The following is a 17,294-nucleotide window of genomic DNA, read 5'->3' as shown; positions in this document are numbered from 1 at the left end:
GGGTTGGTCCTGCTTTGAACAGGGGGTTGGACTAGATGACCTCTTGAGGTCTCTTCCAACCCTAATATTCTATAGCGGGGACATGCAGCATCAACTTTGTAAAATCAGAGGCTAAATGTCGACTTCAATAAATTCGACCTAATTTCGTAGTGTAGACATCCCCTTAGACTATAAGCTTTTTGGCTCAAGGGACAGCTCTTTATTCTGGGTTTGTACAGCACCTAGCACAATGGGGAGAGCTGGAAACAGGTTTCCTCTTCCATGAGATTTTCAAGCATTCAGAAAATTGTCCCCATCCTGAATTGGGACAAAAAGTCAAAAAATCTTGAAAATGTTCATGATCCGGTAATCTGAAAATGTTTAGTTTGAGTCAATTGAAACATTTTGCTTTAATACTTTCAAAATGTTTTGTGACCTTAAAAAAAAACCACCACACTAAACTAAAAGACAAATTTCAAATGGAAAAACCAGTTCAAGCCCCAAAATCGAAGGGTTTTGACATTTTAAACATTTTTCAATTCTTTTTCAATTTGATTCTAAAAAAAAATGCGTCCATATTGATGCATTCGCCGGACAAGCTTCAGTTTCAAAGAATCAGAAAAATGTTTAGTGCCTCTTTTGGTCTTACTGCAGTCAGGCAAAAGGAAGACAAGGACTGATTCCGTATCACTGGGAGAACAAAACGCAGGCATCTCTCAGCAAAAGTTAGCACAGGACACAAGACAGACACCACCATTATCAGTAACAGCTTTATTGAGAAAATGGAGAAGGTACGGCCCTCCGTGGGGAGGGGAATGAGAGAAGGAAGGGCCAACACAGCTTCAATCTCTATCAACTGAACATTGTACTGCAGAAGAAGGAAAGAGAGATAATGTCGCTTACAGTCAACACCCCCCACCCCCCCGCACACAAGGCAGTGGAGGGGGTGGGAGAGAAAGAAAGAATCACACATTTCACAGAGTTGGCCGCAATGCTTTAGTTCCACCATCAAAAAGATTTGCTCACAGTTGTGCTGACAAAGCATTGAACCGGAGATGCCCAAGCTGGAGAGAAGCCTTGATTGCTGACCCACTAGGAACAGAACTGGCAACTTCCCCCACCCATCACCTCCCCCAGATAGCTGGGAGGGGAAAAACACTCTTTTCCTCCCTCCCAGCCACAAGGAGATCTCATGTCACGGCAATGAAGAGAGCCACAAAGCAGTGGACTGACGGTTAAGGTCCTGGCATCATGTGGCCATGCGACACCGGTCCCCAAACTTTTTTGGTCACACCCCCACGTTCCTTACTTGGTTTACAACCCCCGGGAGCTGTATCCAGGAGTGAGGCTGCGGTCGGGGGCTGTGGCCAGGAGTGGGGCCACAGTTGGGGGCCGAGGCCAGAACTGCAGCCGGGGGCAGGGCCGGAATGGAGCTGGGGGCAGAACGGGGCTGGGTGGCGCTTCCTCCCCACCCCCTGTGGGGCTGGGATGGGCTCAGGCCTTGCCACACCACCACCCCAAATATTCCTCTGCACCCCCCTGGGGGGGCACACCCCAGTTTGGGAACCACTGCCATAAAAGAGATTGAGGCCTTTTGTAATAACCAAGACCCCATTTTCCAACAACCTCAGAGCCTGTGGGTATTGGGACCCAGACCAATTCCCCTAGGCTCTAATCCTGGGGCAGCGAGGCTGGCATCATGCCGCGGGGACGTCATGATGCCACGTTGTTGGCATTCTGGCCGCACCACACGAGGGCCACGCCACGGGGCGCATTTGTGACTCTCTGCATCTGTGAGAAGACAGCTCAAGAGCTGTGGGCGACACTGATTGAAATGCTCGGTCCAGGTCTGAGCCAGTCCTCCAAGCTGAGACAGTGCTGGATGGAGCAGAAGGACCAAGGGATGGAAACCTGGCCATCTGGACTCTAATAGGTGGATTCTCAGCACCTCCTCCACATGCCTGAATGAGGAGAGGGACAGGCAGGGGGAGCACCTGGGGCATCAGACGACTCATCGATTATCACAAGAGAATTTGCAAACGCTGCTGGGTTTGGGGTGGGGGATTCTGGGTGCCAGCCCTTGCCCCAGTCTCCCACCGAGTCCTAGTGGCCCAGCTGATCAGGAAAGGCTCATCTCTTAAGGCACTTTTAAGCTGTGGAGGCTCATCCAGTGGCTGCTCAGTTGGACAGGACGTCTGAGGTCTCAGACACCAGTCTCCCATCCCTGGTCTCGATTTTCTTGATCACGATGGCCTTCGACCTGGCGAGAGGCGAGCTCTCCAGTGTGGGGGATTTCAGGGAGTAGCTGCCACCCGAGTAGGAGCTGCTGTATCCTCCCCCGTAACCACCATATGCACTGCCAAGCCCACCTGGAGGGGAGGAAAGAGACAGAAGACCAGTAAGACCACGCAGGATGTGCAGGTGACTCCGCAACCAAGGGCAATGCTGACCGCATGGATGGCTCAACCCACATCCTGTGGGCCTGCGAGTCAGCCAAGGACTGAAGCGCTGCAGACCCTGGAAGGCGACAACGCTTGGTCTCTGCTACAAAACCTGGCCCGGAGCTCTCCTACAGTTGAGTCAGCTGGGCAGCTCTGCACTTCAGAACCAAGCCGGGGAGGACATCACACCGCAGGCGAAAGGCTAGATCTTGGGCTAGGTGCTGCCAGGATGGAGTGGTCCTGAATCACTAACTGGATTCCCCCGAGGGCGGAGAGAGAGAGCGTGGGCAGGATGGGTCAGCCTCTAGCCAACACCCCATTATAAAAGCAGAAGAGGATGGGGGGAGGGATAGCTCAGTGGTTTGAGCACTGGCTTGCTAAACCCAGGGTTGTGAGTTGAGGGGGCCAGCTAGGGATCTGGGGCAAAAAAAATAGTTGGGGATTGGTCCTGCTTTGAGCAGGGGGTTGGACTAGATGACCTCCTGAGGTCCCTTCCAACCCTGATATTCTATGATTACAGAGCATCTAACCCTGCAATGCTTCCTTCCCTCATCTTCTAGGTCAGGAGCTCAACCTTGGAAAAAGAAGCTCCTGGCATTAGGAACCATCCCACTGCTGGGGCTTAGGCACATTCTGTCTGCCCCTTCCCCCCCCGCCCCATATCCCCATTGCTGCAGAGAAAGAATCACTCCCCAACGCATCTGGTTCGGTGCCGGTAAGACTGTGTGACCATGGGGAACCAGGCCCAGTTCTGCAAGGTGCTGAGTGCCCTCAGCTCCCGCTGAAGTCAGTGAGAATTAGGGCCCTCAGTGAGTTGTAAGGGGGCAATTTCTTCTCCCCAAGCCACGCCCCTGGCTCTGTGGTTCTGCTCTCCCGACATGTGTCAAACTCCCACTGAGTAGCAGAGTCCACTCTCATCACGGGGGGGGGGAATTCTGTGCAGCTCAGAGTGCTGCCCTGCTGCCCCACATTACCCACCCCCGCCCCCAAATGAAACGCATTTACCTGAATAGCCGGTCGTCTTGGTCTGAATGCTCATGTTTTGCATCCCAGACTCCAGCCTGCCAAGCAGAAGAGAGGGATATGAGTTATCAGTGCCAGGACAGTAAGTCTGCAAAGGCAGGACTAAAACCCAGGCGCTCCTGGCCATCAAGACAAGGGGGGTCTCAAGCAGGGGACTGCGCTGCAAACAGATGTCAGGGGGTCGTGACCAGCCTGCCCTTTCCATATTGCTAAGTGGGATGAGGGGAGGGCCGGGGCCGTCCTTACCCATACGCATTTCCTGCTGCCCTACGCAGCTGCATGCTGCTCCAGGCCCTGCTCTGCCTCTTCCCCATGGCCCCGGCCCCTGCCCCTACTCTGCTGCAGCCCCGCCTCTTCCCACCCCTGCTCCGCCCCCACTCCACCCCTTCCCCAAGCCCCCACCCCTGCTCCGCCCCCAAGCCCCCACCCCTGCTCTGCTGCAGCCCTGCCTCTACCCACCCCTACTCCACCCCCACTCCACCCCTTCCCCAAGCCCCCACCCCTGCTCTGCCCCCAAGCCCCCACCGCTGCTGTGCTGCAGCCCCGCCTCTTCCCACCCCTGCTCCCCCTCAGCCCCACCCCCATTCCCCTGAGGACTGCTGTAGGGGTCGGGCCTGCACTCACCCCAGCCTCCTCTGCTCCCCTGGCTCCCAGCCGTGCCACTGGCGAGTGCTGAGGGGTGGTTCCCCCGTGCCCCCCAAGGCTGGGAGCCAGGGGAGTGGAGCAGGCTTCCCCCCTACATCCCCATCCCGCCCCCCGCAGAGGCCTGGGGCCTCACACAGCCCCCCCCACGGAGGCCTGGGGCTGCATAGGGCACCAAAATGGCTAGGCACGGCCCTGGGGAAGGGTATCCCAGTATGGGAAAGCAGGTGAGTGCATGGAAAGGGTTTGATCATCCCCACACTAGGCAACACTGCCCCTGCTGCATCTCAGAATTCATGGCCTCCTGGGCTACCTTGCGCTAACTCGCTGCTGGGAGCCGAGTTACATCCCAGCCACTCTGCGCCTGCCCCCCCCCCCCCCCCCCCCAAGCTTCCCCCCGTCCTCCCACAGCGGCTGACACTGCCTTGGCTGACTCCGCATCCGCAAGCGGACACCGTCATCGATGGGACGTCTGCAAGACGTTCGCACCAATGGATGCACTAGACAGACGAACATGTGACGGCAAGAGCCCAATTAACGGGCCCACAGCCCACATAACTAAGCTCCGTCAGCCTGTCAATCAATTACGGATTATTCGCGGGAGTCACCCTGAAAAACCGAGGACTGATGTGAGGCTGTAGTGATGGTGGATGTACGGTGCAAGCCCCTTAAAGGGCCAGCAACCCCTCCTAGTCTCCACGCAGACTCAAACAACCTGTTCAAACTGGGACCAGCAGTCCAATTTGCACCCAGCATGTTGTGGGCACCACTGAGGGTGTTCTTTGCAAAGCTGGCGCTGGCAGGACATCCTGATTAGGGTGACCAGAGAGCAAGTGTCAAAAATTGGGACGGGGTGGGGGGCAATGGGCGCCCATATAAGACAAAGCCCCGAATATCGGGACTGTCCCTATAAAATCACGGCATCACCCGAATCCTGATGCACTCAGAAGTCAGCAAGGGGTTAATCTACAGACCTTGCTCCGAGACAGACGTGCACCACATTGGAGCCAAGCTCCAGCCCCGGGGCTGGTCTATTGTCCTCAGCTCTCTCATTGGTCCTCCCTCTGGAGAGGGGGAAAAGTCATCCAATCATGACACACGATGCCGGCCACCCACACCCACCTGATCTCCTCTCCTTCCAGCAGCTTCCTGTAGGTGGCGATCTCGATATCCAGCGCCAGCTTGACGTTCATCAGCTCTTGGTACTCCCGCAGCTGGCGGGCCATGTCCTGCTTGGCTCTCTGCAGGGCACCCTCCAGCTCGGCCAGCTTGGCACTGGCATCTTTGAGGGCCATCTCACCGCGCTCCTCGGCCTCAGTAATGGCTGCTTCCAAGTTGGCACGCTGAGGGGTGGAGGCAGGGGGACGCATTAGATGATTTCTCCCAGAACAGGGGCAACTCCCAGTATCCTTATCGGAGGAGGAGGGGGAAGCTCCCTGGAGAAATCTGCTGCGGCATTATAAAGCCAACACACTAAGGGCCGGTCTAAATTTTAGCACCGATGTTGCTGCCCCAATGCAAACTTCCAGTGTAAACGCACTGCACCCAGGCAAAGCGGGGGCTTGCAACTGGGCAGTTTACTCCCATTTCAAACCAGAGGAAGCTATGTGGGTCCACGCCCTGCTTTGCACCCACGGCAGATAGTTTGCACCATAGACCAGCCCTGAGCTCTCGCATCCTATTCAGATTTTCCTTTCTCCCATCATACAGGCTTCTCCAAAGGACACTGGGGAGCAAAGAAGTGAAAATCCCTCCGGAAGAAAGGGAAGCGGGTTCCTGTCTACACCAGGGCTGCAAGCATGTCACCGTCACAACACACGCCCCCTGATCCTGTTTCTAAGTGCCGCTCCATTCTGCAGCGCAGGCCGACGTGTGGGACCGGTGAGGTGCTTAGCTGCTGAAGTCCCAAGAGCTGCGAAAGAAACTAGGGAGAGCGAGAAATTGACTCCCCAGAGAGTGATTACAGAGACAAGAGTCAGTGAGATTAAGGAGAAAGAAAAGCCAGATCAGCAGCTGAGGTAAACAGGCAGAGACAGCTGGACTTCTGTGGTGCTGTATTGATTACGTCCGCTGAAAAACTGGCCCAGAGACAGATATTAACCATGCCCTCAAACCACAGTTGTGCTGCTCACGGTTGGGGCGCACATGGGGAATTTCCCATCAACACTAGAGAATGGGGCGGTGTTACCCCACATCTGCAGTTATAAACCAAGATCTACAAGGTGGATTGAGAGGGATCTGTAGACTGGCAAGCTAAGAACGGTAAGGAGGGAATCCTTTCCCCAGCTCTCCGGCGCAGGCACCGGGCCCCCAAATAACTGCAGGAGGAGGAACGAAGGGTCTGGTGCAATTCTGGAGAAGTCAGCGGTTGTTTCTCTCACCTGGCCTTTCAGGGCATCGATCTCCGACTGTAGCCGGTGGATCATCCTGTTGAGCTCGTTGATCTCGGTCTTGGTGCTACGGAGGTCGTCCCCGTGCTTCCCCGCCACCACCTGGATCTCCTCGTACTGTGTGGGAAGGAGAGAGACAAGGAATTGAGAACAGAGCGTGCAGTGTCATCAGCTGTCCTCCTTCCGGGAGTGCAGGATCCAGGCCAGGATTTGGGGAGATCCTGTATGGGGAGAGATGGCAGCCCAGGCTGGGAGCTAGAGAGACTCCCAAGGTTAGTCCGTGTCCAGCAGCCTCAATAAAGGAATCCCCTTATAATCATTACAGCTGAATCCTGGCTCTTTACCACCAGGGAAACCGTATAAACCAGGAGTCCGGTCACAATTGTCCCTGCTCTGGAAGGCTCCATTTTTAACAGCTTTAATCAGCCCTGCAAATTTGCCAGGAAAATTCACCAGGCCTGGCTCAGAGCTTGCCAATGAAGAGACTGGTGGCATTTCATTTCCCCTTCAGTCAAATCCTCCTCTCCAGGAGGACGTGGGATTTTGCAAGGCTGGATTAAATTCCACATGTCGGGAAGGGAAGCCAGAAGGAAATCAGAATGAAAACCACGTAATATTGCTGCTTAGAAAGCCCTGTGCATAATGCTATGCAAATTGCAGTCAGCGCGGCAGCTAAGGGTGTCGTCCCAGCTTCCAGGGGCGGAGGAACCAGTGTGGAATCTCTCTGTGCAAAGTCTCAGAGTGCACATTGCAAAACCACCGCAGGATAAGAGACAGCTGCTCCGGGGTGGAGCAACGCAGGTCCTGCAGGTCGGGCGGATTGGGAGGTGGGAGTGGGAGCTCGGGACAGGTCTAGCAGTGGCGTGTTTCCGGTCTGGATTGGAATGATGCATGAGCTGCGTGGGAGCCCAAGGCTGGACTGCCAGGGGAGTGTGGCAGGCACGCTCGCCGTTCCTGCTTGCACTAAAGCTCACCCTTAGGAGTGAGGCTTCCACCTGGGACAACCAAAGGGAAGGGAAGTATGGTCCAATGGGTAGGGCACTGACTTGGGAGACCTGGCTCCAGTTCCTGGCTTCTCACTCAGAGCATTGCACCGGCGGGAGAGGGGGAACAGTGCGGGAGGGGCCAGGGCCGAGCCTCCAGGCCAGGAGCTGGGCAGGAGGGTCCCACGGGCCAGATGTGGCCGACAGTTTGCCCACCTCTGTTCTACAGCCTCAGATTTCAGCGTTAGGTTGTCTGTGCCCCATTTGAGAGACGGTAGGTCTATGAAGCCAAGGCTGTAGCAGGCTCCATGCGGAGAAGTGCTGTGGCCTAGGGTATGCAGGAAGAACAGACAGAGGTTCCTTGCGGAACGTGTGCCCCAGCTGTGGCAGATACGGCAATCCCCTGTAATAGCCTTGAAAAACTTTATTCCGTTGATTCTAAGTCTCTTTGGAGTCCATTGTATTAAGTGCAAAGTTGATGTATTATTGGGGGATTGGCTGTAACTTCTCCTAGGGGGGAGACATGGGAAGTGTTATGAGTGTAGGCAGGGGCTTGGACAGCCTTGGAGAACCCCAGTCGGGAGGGAGAGAGACGCGGTTCTCCGCCCAAAAGAGGTGACGGCTGAGGAGCCAGGAGCTTAAGAGCGGGTGTCCTTGCTGGGCCACAGAAGGGGAGCACAGGTGCAGTTGCCCTGAACTGTGACTCCAGCCACTAGAGGGGGACAGTGAGTCATACTGCATTTGAGAATGACGCATGCATATGCAATGCCTGCTACAGAAGGCTTCTGCACGGCAGAGGACGCTTCATATGCTCAGCTCACCAGCTGGAGGGAAGGAATGGGACAGCTGCCACCTAGCGGACGTTCCCATGGGCAGTGCCACACACCCTGACCCACCCACGTCAGCTCAGAGACCAGGCTGGCTGCATCACCAGCAGCTCCGGGGCACAGACGGGCAACTCACCTTGGTCTTATACATGTTCTCAGCCTCCGCCCGGCTCCTGTTGGCCATCTCCTCGTACTGCGCTCTAACCTCTGCGATGATGCCGTCCAGGTCCAGCTTGCGGTTGTTGTCCATGGTCAGGACCACAGAGGTGTCAGAGACCTGGGACTGCAGCTCACGCAGCTCCTGGGTGCGGCGGGGTGGAAGCATAAGGATCACCTGTCACCATGGAGCATGGAGAACTCGGTGCACCCACCAGCATTCCCAATGCCTTGCCGTTGGCTGCTTTCCCAGACTAGGGTTACCAGATTCCCAAATAGAAGACATTGCTGAAGGGAGGGGGAGCTGGAGGAGGAATGGGGTGGGGTACCTCAGCCGCCAGTGACCTCCCAGCTCTGAAGGCAGCGCCGCCGCCAGCAGCAGTGCAGAGTGAGGGTGGCAATACCATCCCACGCCATCCTCACATCTGTGCTGCTGCTGGTGGCGGCGCTGCCTTCGGAGCTGGGATCCCGGCCAGCAGCCGCCGCTCTCCAGCTGCCCAGCTCTGAAGGCAGCGCAGAAGTAAGGGTGACAATACCAAAACACGGACATTCGTTCAGATTTCAAAAATCCCCCCGGATGGAGATTCGAGGACCAATGGTAACCCTATCCCAGACTGATCCAGCCACTGAATCCACTGGGGCTGGTGTTGGCTGAGATCCCCCTCCTTCCACTCACCAACCTCAAAGGGCCAGGGGACAGCAGCAGATGCTGTAGGATTGATGGCGTGGCTATCCGAGGAGGGGAGAAGGGGGGTGTCACCATGCACCCTATGTGCAAATAGTCCCAGCCCTTTAAAAATCCCTTGTCTCCTGCAAGAAGACACTTGTCTTTGCAGGAACTCAGTGTTCTTCAATGGGATTCCCCCAGCAGGTCAGGGAGGAATTTAAAGGGCCAGGGCTACAGGACTGAGCCAAAGGGAGACATCACAGACCTCGTCATACAGCTGCCTCAGGAAGTTGATCTCGTCAGTCAGGCTTTCCAGACGGGACTCCAGCTCCACCTTGTTCATGTAGGCCTCGTCCACATCCTGCAGGAAGAGAGCACGGACCCCATTAGAGAGACCCCCGGCCCTCTCTGCCTGCGGCGCCCAGCCGAGCCCTGGAGCAGCGCGGACTCACCTTCTTAAGCAGGACAAATTCATTCTCCTTCTCAGTGCGGTGATTGATTTCATCCTCATACCTGCGGGAGGGGGGAAATGGTCAGGTCTGCGGTAGGGCTGGGAAGTCATTCTCTGATGGATGCTATGAAGGCATAGTGATCATCGGGGGGTGGGGCATATAGACCCATCTAGGGGATGCCAGGAGGCAGGGAGACCCCTAACCAGGCACCCACCAATGACTTTCCAGATCTGGAAGGCAAAAGGACAGGATGGGTTTGGGAAACTGTGCTCACTGGGCGGGGGGGATTGTGCATTGGGGTTTATATGTGAAATGATGGAGGAAAACCCTCAATGATGCCCCCACCAAGAGCAGCTGAGAATCTCCCCCTCCGCCCGCAACCCTGGGAGAAGGTCTCTGTGCAGGGAAGCAAGGAGCACACAAGCTGGGCAGGTGTTGATAACCTGGCCAGATCCAATGACTGCCCTGAAGGAGGCAGCAGGCTGATAATGGGTGTAGCCTTCGAGAGCCTCCTTGTGCTAGAACATTGGGGTGCGACCCCAGACCTCGGTGTGCCTGGGATTTCTACCCCCCTTTGGAGGGAACAGGAAGGTGTGTCTCCCCGCCCCCCGCTTTGGCCTCAGTTGGACTCACTTATTCTTGAAGTCCTCCACCAGGCCCTGCATGTTACCCAGCTCAGCCTCCAACTTGAGCTTCTCCTGGCCCAGGCCGTCCAGCTGCCGGCGCAGGTTGTTGATGTAGGCCTCGAACATGTTGTTCATATTGCTGCGGGTGGTCTTCTGGCCCTGCAGCAGGTCCCACTTGGTCTCCAGCATCTTGTTCTGCTGCTCCAGGAAGCGGACCTAGTGTGGGGAGGGGGAGGGAAGCAGAGACTTGCCGATTACACCTGCAGAGCTCAGTGGCTGTGGACGTGGGAGGCAGGAATCTCCTGCCGGGACAGTTACAACCTGTTGGGCACAGATGGCTTCTTCCCACTCATGCTCCGGAAATCACCTGCCATCCCTCCCACTAGGTCCCGAGCCTTCTCTCACTCGTGAATCAGGAGTATCTCAAGCAAGTCAATGGAGTTCCCTGGTAGAATCAGGTGTAAGTGAGAAGACAACCAGGCCTACAGTAACTGCACCGAGTCTGATTCTGCTCCCACCTCCACTCATAAATCCAAAGTAGCTTCACTGAAAGCAACAGCGTTCCCCTTGTATAAGTGACTCGGTGCCATAGAGACTTATTCTGCCTTTGGACGTGTGCACCGTTTAATTCAATGGGAGATGAGTCCAGGTATCGGAAGGGGTGGTTTTCCATGTTGAGCCAAATTCTGCTCTCAAAGTAAATCCAGAGTGACTCTGGATTTACACCAGTGTAACAGAGAGCGGAATCTGGCCCTAAATAAATGGTGTCTGATTTATTTACACCAAGGCCCATTTTCCCTACTCTGGGGGTATAAAGCAGCCTCAGTGTAAACGAGAAACAAGCCAAAGGAAATAAGTGGAGTCATTCTGGGTTGACACTTATGTAATGGAGGGGAAGGATTTGGCCCTTGGTATTTATTTTCTTGAAAAGTGAAAGTAAAATGATCAAAAAGGCTGGGCCTCGTCTGCATTAAAGACATCTGCAGCCTTAGTGTAAAGGAGAAACAGGCCTGGCAAAGGGGAGTCACTCTGGATTGACACTGATGTAACTGCCCTTCGCCGCAAATGGAGTTTCTCTTGAGCAGGCTGCTATCTTAACGGGGACACGAGGGATTGAACCGAGGACGTCCAGAGATAAAAGGACAAGCAGCCATGGCTTGAGCTAAACAATCAAGGCTGCTTAAGTGGTCTGTCACAACACATACCCTTCGGGGCACTGGGGTGGGGAGGGGGGGGACATACGCCCCCCAGTGGGTTACACAGGCGCTGCAGGATTTAACCCACAGGCCTAAAAATGCCTTTAGCATTTACTTGTAGACTTAGAGCTGCTGAAGTCAAGGGGAGCTTTACCAGCGGGACACCTGATTTAGCACATGGGGTTAGACTTGCCAAAGCATTCGGCCCCCACTGGACACTGCTGGAGCACGTGCAAAAAGCTGTCCCGTTTAGCAGGTGGCCGGGCTAAGGGCATGACGCAGCCCTCTGGCCATGCCGGTGGAAACCAGGAGTAACACCGCATAACGACGGCATCGAATTAATAAGAGGGAGAAGAATCGGGCCCGGTGGAGTTACTCTGGATTGCCACCAGCGTCACAGATTACCAGGTGGCCCACTGTAATAGGGGGACCAGATGTCCCAATTTTATAGGGACAGTCCTGATATTTGAGGCTGTGTCTTATATAGGGACCTATTACCCTCCCCCCCGTCCTGATTTTTCACACCTGGCCCGGAGTTCTCTGCAGTCCTCCATGATCTGGGCTAGGGGGCACAAGAGGATTTGAGCCAGGAATGGGCAGGACCCTTGGACTCCTGAAGGGCAGGTGCAGGGCGAGGCAGCCAATGGCCCAGCCTTAGATAACCGAGATGTAAACACAGGCCTTTGCTAACAGGCCATAAAACCTGTTTGTTTAAATCCAAACCCGACCCAGGTGCCCCAGAACAGTGATGGGCGTGGTGGGAGGGGCTTTCAGGTCAGATTGTTCCATTGCCTATAGTTAAGCATTTCCTCCAGATGGCAGCCAGTGTGTGTGTGTGGTTAAAAAATAAAAAAACGAGGAAGCCGGTGGCACCTTAAAGACTAACAGAAGAAGACTAACACCTTAAAGAAGCTTTGGTGGGTAAAAAACGAAAGCTTATGCCCCAAAAAAATCGGTTAGTCTTTAAGGTGCCACCGGACTCCGCGGTTTTGGGGATACAGACCAACACAGCAACCCCTTTGATATTTTTAAAAAACAGCTTTCTAAGCCCAATGCTGGAAAAGGGCAGAAAGGAACCAGCTGCTCTTTTGCCAGGCTCTGAAGCAAAAGCCCAGGTGAGGGCAGAACAGGAGCAGATGCAGGTTGCCTATTGGGGGGGGGGGGGGGTCAACGCCTGTCCCCTGTAAGTGGGGACCACTGTGCTTTTGCCATATACTAGGGCCTTGGAAATACTGAAGGAGAGAAGACGTCTTGATGCAGCCCCTCTCGGCCTTACCGCATGCAGGGGGATACATCTTTTGCCAGGCTGGGATCACAGGCGCATGAGGATGGGGAAAAGCCACTGGGTTCGTTCCGGCTCATCCCAGCGCCACTCGCTCAGGACTTTCCCCGGCTGGATGTATGTTAGGCCCCAAATTTTGGGTGCCTCCATTTTCCGGCCTGATTTTCAGAGGTGCTGACCCCCTGCTGCCCGTGCCTGGCACCCTCTGAAAACCAGGCACCAAGCTGGGCACCTGGAATCAGCCCCCACTTTTAGACCTCAGCCCCCAGCAGCCCCCATTGAGAGCAATGGAGAAAGCCCCCAGCCACGCCCTTCAGCAGGGGTGCTTTGCAAGGTGGCACATTCTCCCCCTGTGCAGGCAACTTCCCCTTTAGCTCGAAAGCTGCTCTCCAATGCCAACGCTTTGACAGCCGCTCGGGGGCCTGGATTGGCAGGTGTCCCAGTGGGGAACCTTTGCGTCTCTCGCTCCATTCCGCTCCCCCACCTCCGGGAAAGGGGCTTTTCCAACCCACCAGGCGGTGCAGTGACCGAAAAATCTTTGTAACTAAGACAAGCAGAGGAAATTTTTCTCCATGTTCTCATGCACCTGTAGGAGGAGCCTTTGGCTCAGAAGTGGCTAAGAGGGATCTGATCTGGCTACAAAACCGTTCCGATTCCCCTCTGATTGCGGGAATATTGGCTAGCAGGTCACTGCTCCCCTTATATGCTACATGGCGGAGAGACGTTACCCCGAGATGTTTACTGCACGCACCCCCGCACCCCACTCCAGTCACCGTGGGTGGCATGGGGTGTAACTGAGAGCAGAATCCGGACTATCTCCTTCCAGCCTACAGGTGTTACAGCAACAGAGCAAGTCTGGTTGACTTCTGCCCATCCCCAAGGAACACACCCACTTCTCTGCCTGCCAACCCGGCTCTGCAGATACCAGCTTCACCCCGATGGTGCCAGGACTCACCTTGTCGATGAAGGAGGCGAATTTGTTGTTGAGGGTCTTGATCTGCTCCTTCTCCTGCGTCCGCACGTGCTGGAGGGTGGGGTCGATCTCCAGGTTGAGGGGCGCCAACAGGTTCTGGTTGACGCTGACGGCGGTGATGCCGCCCCCGGCGCCAAGTCCGTAGCCCGTCGACGGTCCCCGCATGCTGCCTCCTCCATACCTGCTCCCACCATAGCTGGAGTAGGACGAGCTCATCCTGGTGCTGCTCACGGGGCCAGACGTGTAGGAACGGCTGCTGAAGGTGCGAGGGGCAACAGAGCTGGTGCTCCTGTAGGTCTTTGTGGTTGTTCTGAGAGACATTGTGGAGAGGCTAGTGGAGGAGGACAGGAAACACTGGTTGAGCGAGCACAGCAGCTGAAGGACAGGCTCTGGAGGCTGAGAGCTGAGTGGGGTGTGTGCAGAGTTATATACCGGGCCATCAGGGGGCGGGGATTCAATACCTGGAGCACTGACTGGCTGCAGGCCGCTGGAGGGGCGGGGCTACCACCGAGCCAGGCCAACACCTGCTCCCTCCACCCTGCCGCACCTAGTTAACTCTTTCAAAGCCAGAGAGGGGCAACCAAATGCACCGGCCCAGCTCCAAGAAGCGTCCCCTCGCTGTTGTGTTTGGAGAAGCACCTGGCAAAAATACCAGAGGGGGGCAGCAGCCTCAAGAACTGGCCCAGGATCCACCCAGAGAGGGCAGGAAATGCAACTATCCGGCCAGCTTCTGGTCTCAGTGATACTGGGTGAACCCAGAGCTGGCACTAGGCAGAAGCAGACTTAGGGCCCCACGCAGCTCCCCGGGGCCCCCTGTTAGTTTTTTATTATGTGTTGGGGGGGGCCAAAAAAAAAAACTATTACCGCTTAGGGCCCCCAATGGGCTAGCACCGCCATTGTGTGGCTTGGCTGGAGTTATTCCGGGTTTACACCATCAGAACCTTGAGCATCATTAGGGAAGCCGCCAAAGACGCACGAGTTGAGGCTCGTGCCCAGAAAATAAAAGGAAAAGAAAAAAGCAGAGGAGAGATAGACAATGGGGTGTTTTGCAACGGCCGGTACCTGAGGTCCTAGGTCCTTTTTCACGTGAGGTTCAGGGCTTCTGCGCAACAGGGAATTGATGCTACGCTCCTCCCCCCCATCACTACAACTTCACCAGTAAATGCAGTACTGGGAGCACTAGTGTAGACTATACTCTGTAGTGCAGATGCTGTTGGAAGCACCGCGTCACATAGACGTGCTCTGAGGGGGTAAATATCCCCCAGTGGTTGCAACAGCGGTGAACTGTCACAAGCGGCAAAAATATCCACACGTGGACACAACATGCATAGCAGACAACGCAGGATAGACGTGCACTTGCAGATTTGTGTAAGCTCTTATGCACGGCTGGCCTAGCCGAGGTGCTTCGCGCCAGCCTTGGGGGTTACTGGCAGATTTGGGGGGTCCTGGGCTGGAATGACATGGGGGCTGCAGGTCAGGACTAGAGCTGGGTGGGGAAAAGTTTTCATCAGAATTTATGAGATTGTAAAAAAATTTCTCATCTCAAATTCAGGAGAAAAAAGTCAAAATACTGAGAATTTTCATGAACCAAAAATCCGGAAAAAAAATAATTGGTTTGGGTCAACTGAGCTTGTTCAAAATTCTCAAAGCTTTTCCATTCATCCAAACCTCGCAAAATTATTCTAGTTATCTTACATTGCAAAACAACAAGTCATTCCAAAGCAGAATTCTTGGTTTGGATAATGCCAAAGCGGGACATTTCAAACCTTTTTTTCTTCAGAATTTTTCAGGTTGAGAAATTCCTCAAAACCCACCCTTTCCCGTTCCAAGTTTTAGGGTTGACTAATCTGCATTTTCCAGCGAAAAAAACATTTCATCAGAAAATTCCCCACCGGCTGTAGCCAGGACTGATAAGCCATGGCATTTTCCAACATGCTGATAAGGGATATTAGGGAAAACTTTTTCACGAGGAGGGTGGTGAAGCACTGGAATGGGTTACCTAGAGAGGTGGTGGAATCTCCTTCCTTAGAGGTTTTTAAGGTCAGGCTTGACAAAGCCCTGGCTGGGATGATTTAGTTGAGGATTGGTCCTGCTTTGAGCAGGGGGTTGGACTAGATGACCTCCTGAGGTCCCTTCCAACCCTGATATTCTATGATTCTATGGCATTTTCCAACATGCTGGCTGGTTTATGCCTGCAAAGCCGGGCAAATTCATCCAAAAAGGGGTGGGGGCAGACTGGGTCTTGCCCACCTGCTCAGGGTCTAAGTGATTGCCACAGTTGGGGGTGGGAAGGAATTTTCCCTCAGGACAGCTTAGCAGAGAGGGAGTGGGGTGGTTTCACCTTCCTCTGCAGCATGGGGCATGTGTCACTTGCTGGTTTGAACCAGGAGAGGCAGAAGGTCCCTAAAAATGGGGGGGCCACAGGTGCCCATGCTGTGGCCCCACCCCCCATGCTGCCCCTCCCCCTGAATGCCCGCACCTGCATCTCTCCTTCCCTCCAAAGTCCCACCTCCGTACTGACCCTTCCACAAGGCCCCGCCCTCTCACCGCCCCTTCCCCCAAGGGCCCCCTCACACGCCCTTCCTTCCCCCCCAAGACCTCACCCCCTCCTCCCCATTGCTCATCCTTACAGCTGGCTAAAAAGTGGGAGGGTCATGGCCCCCCCGGCTCCCGCTGTTCCAGTGCCCCTGGTTTGAACAAGGGTGGCCAATTTGGGGGTTGGATGTATTCCTGGAGGTTTCATCACATGACGTCATCTTTAATTAATTCCTGGAGACTTCAGGCCAATCCTGAGGGGTTGGCCAGCCTAGTTTGAACTAGGGTAAACGGTGGATTCTCTATAACGTGACGTCTTTAAATCAAGCTTTGAGGACTGCAGTAACTCAGCCAGAGGTTCTAGGCCCACTACAGGAGTAGGTGGGGCGAGGTTCTGTGGCCAGTGATCAGAGTAGATGATCATGATTGGTTCCTTCTGGGCTCGAAGTCTCTGAGATTGCAGGTGCTAGTAATACATCGATTACAAGAATATCCAGTTAATTGTAAATGTAGAATCATAGAATATCAGGGTTGGAAGGGACCTCAGGAGGTCATCTAGTCCAACCCCTGGCTCAAAGCAGGACCAATCCCCAGACAGATTTTTGCCCCAGATCCCTAAATGGCCCCTTCAAGGATGAAACTGGGCTTAGCAGGCCAATGCTCAAACCACTGAGCTAGCCCCAAACCACCGTAGTAAAAAGAACAGGAGTACTTGTGGCATCTTAGAGACTAACAAATTTATTTGAGCGTAAGCTTTCATGGGCTACAGCCCACTTCATCGGATGCATGGAATGCCACCAGTACTCCTGTTCTTTTTGCGGATACAGACTAACACGGCTGCGGCTCTGAAACCGGTCAATGTAGTGAAATCCCAACAGCTCCAGTGGGCAGGGCATGTCGTTGGCCCAGCGATACTCACACCTCCAATTAGCGATCAGCGTTATCCGAAAGCGCCACAGGAATGTGAATTCATTGTTTCATTCACTGTAGGTGCTGGATATTCATATTTAAACAGTATGACAGCCAAATGACTTCGATTGGTTAATGATTCAACCCCGCCGTGTTCTAGTAGCGTGTGCTGCAAAGAGCCGCAGGAGACACATTAAAGAGAGCCTCAGTCGG

The 17,294-nt window shown here is 54.6% G+C and overlaps 1 protein-coding gene across 1 annotated transcript; it reads right to left on the bottom strand.

Annotated features, from left to right (window-relative positions):
- Positions 1-735: 735 nt before the first annotated feature.
- On the bottom strand, positions 736-13,977 carry KRT8 (keratin 8). Its single transcript, XM_026660770.2, has 9 exons — positions 13,620-13,977; positions 10,194-10,402; positions 9,561-9,621; positions 9,374-9,469; positions 8,422-8,586; positions 6,467-6,592; positions 5,208-5,428; positions 3,426-3,481; positions 736-2,348 (listed from the first exon to the last, which is right to left on the bottom strand). The coding sequence occupies exons 1-9, from the start codon at positions 13,956-13,958 to the stop codon at positions 2,158-2,160; spliced, it is 1,464 nt and encodes a 487-aa protein (XP_026516555.1). The 5' UTR covers positions 13,959-13,977; the 3' UTR covers positions 736-2,157.
- Between the last annotated feature and the right edge of the window lie 3,317 nt (positions 13,978-17,294).

The sequence above is a fragment of the Terrapene carolina genome, unplaced genomic scaffold (assembly GCF_002925995.2).
Source record: "Terrapene carolina triunguis isolate 2854851 unplaced genomic scaffold, T_m_triunguis-2.0 Scaffold836, whole genome shotgun sequence".
Lineage (NCBI taxonomy): Eukaryota > Metazoa > Chordata > Testudines > Emydidae > Terrapene > Terrapene triunguis.
The sequence above is the reverse complement of the archived record's forward strand: the minus strand, read 5'-3'. Positions and strand labels throughout refer to the sequence as shown.

Coding starts and splice junctions, on each gene's coding strand:
- KRT8 (XM_026660770.2), bottom strand. CDS start 13,958: ATGTCTCTCAGAACAACCACAAAGACCTACAGGAGCACCAGCTCTGTT. Junction 9,622..10,193: donor GTGGAGGACTTCAAGAATAA/GTGAGTCCAACT, acceptor CCCCTCCCGCAG/GTATGAGGATGAAATCAATC. Junction 9,470..9,560: donor AATTTGTCCTGCTTAAGAAG/GTGAGTCCGCGC, acceptor CTCTTCCTGCAG/GATGTGGACGAGGCCTACAT.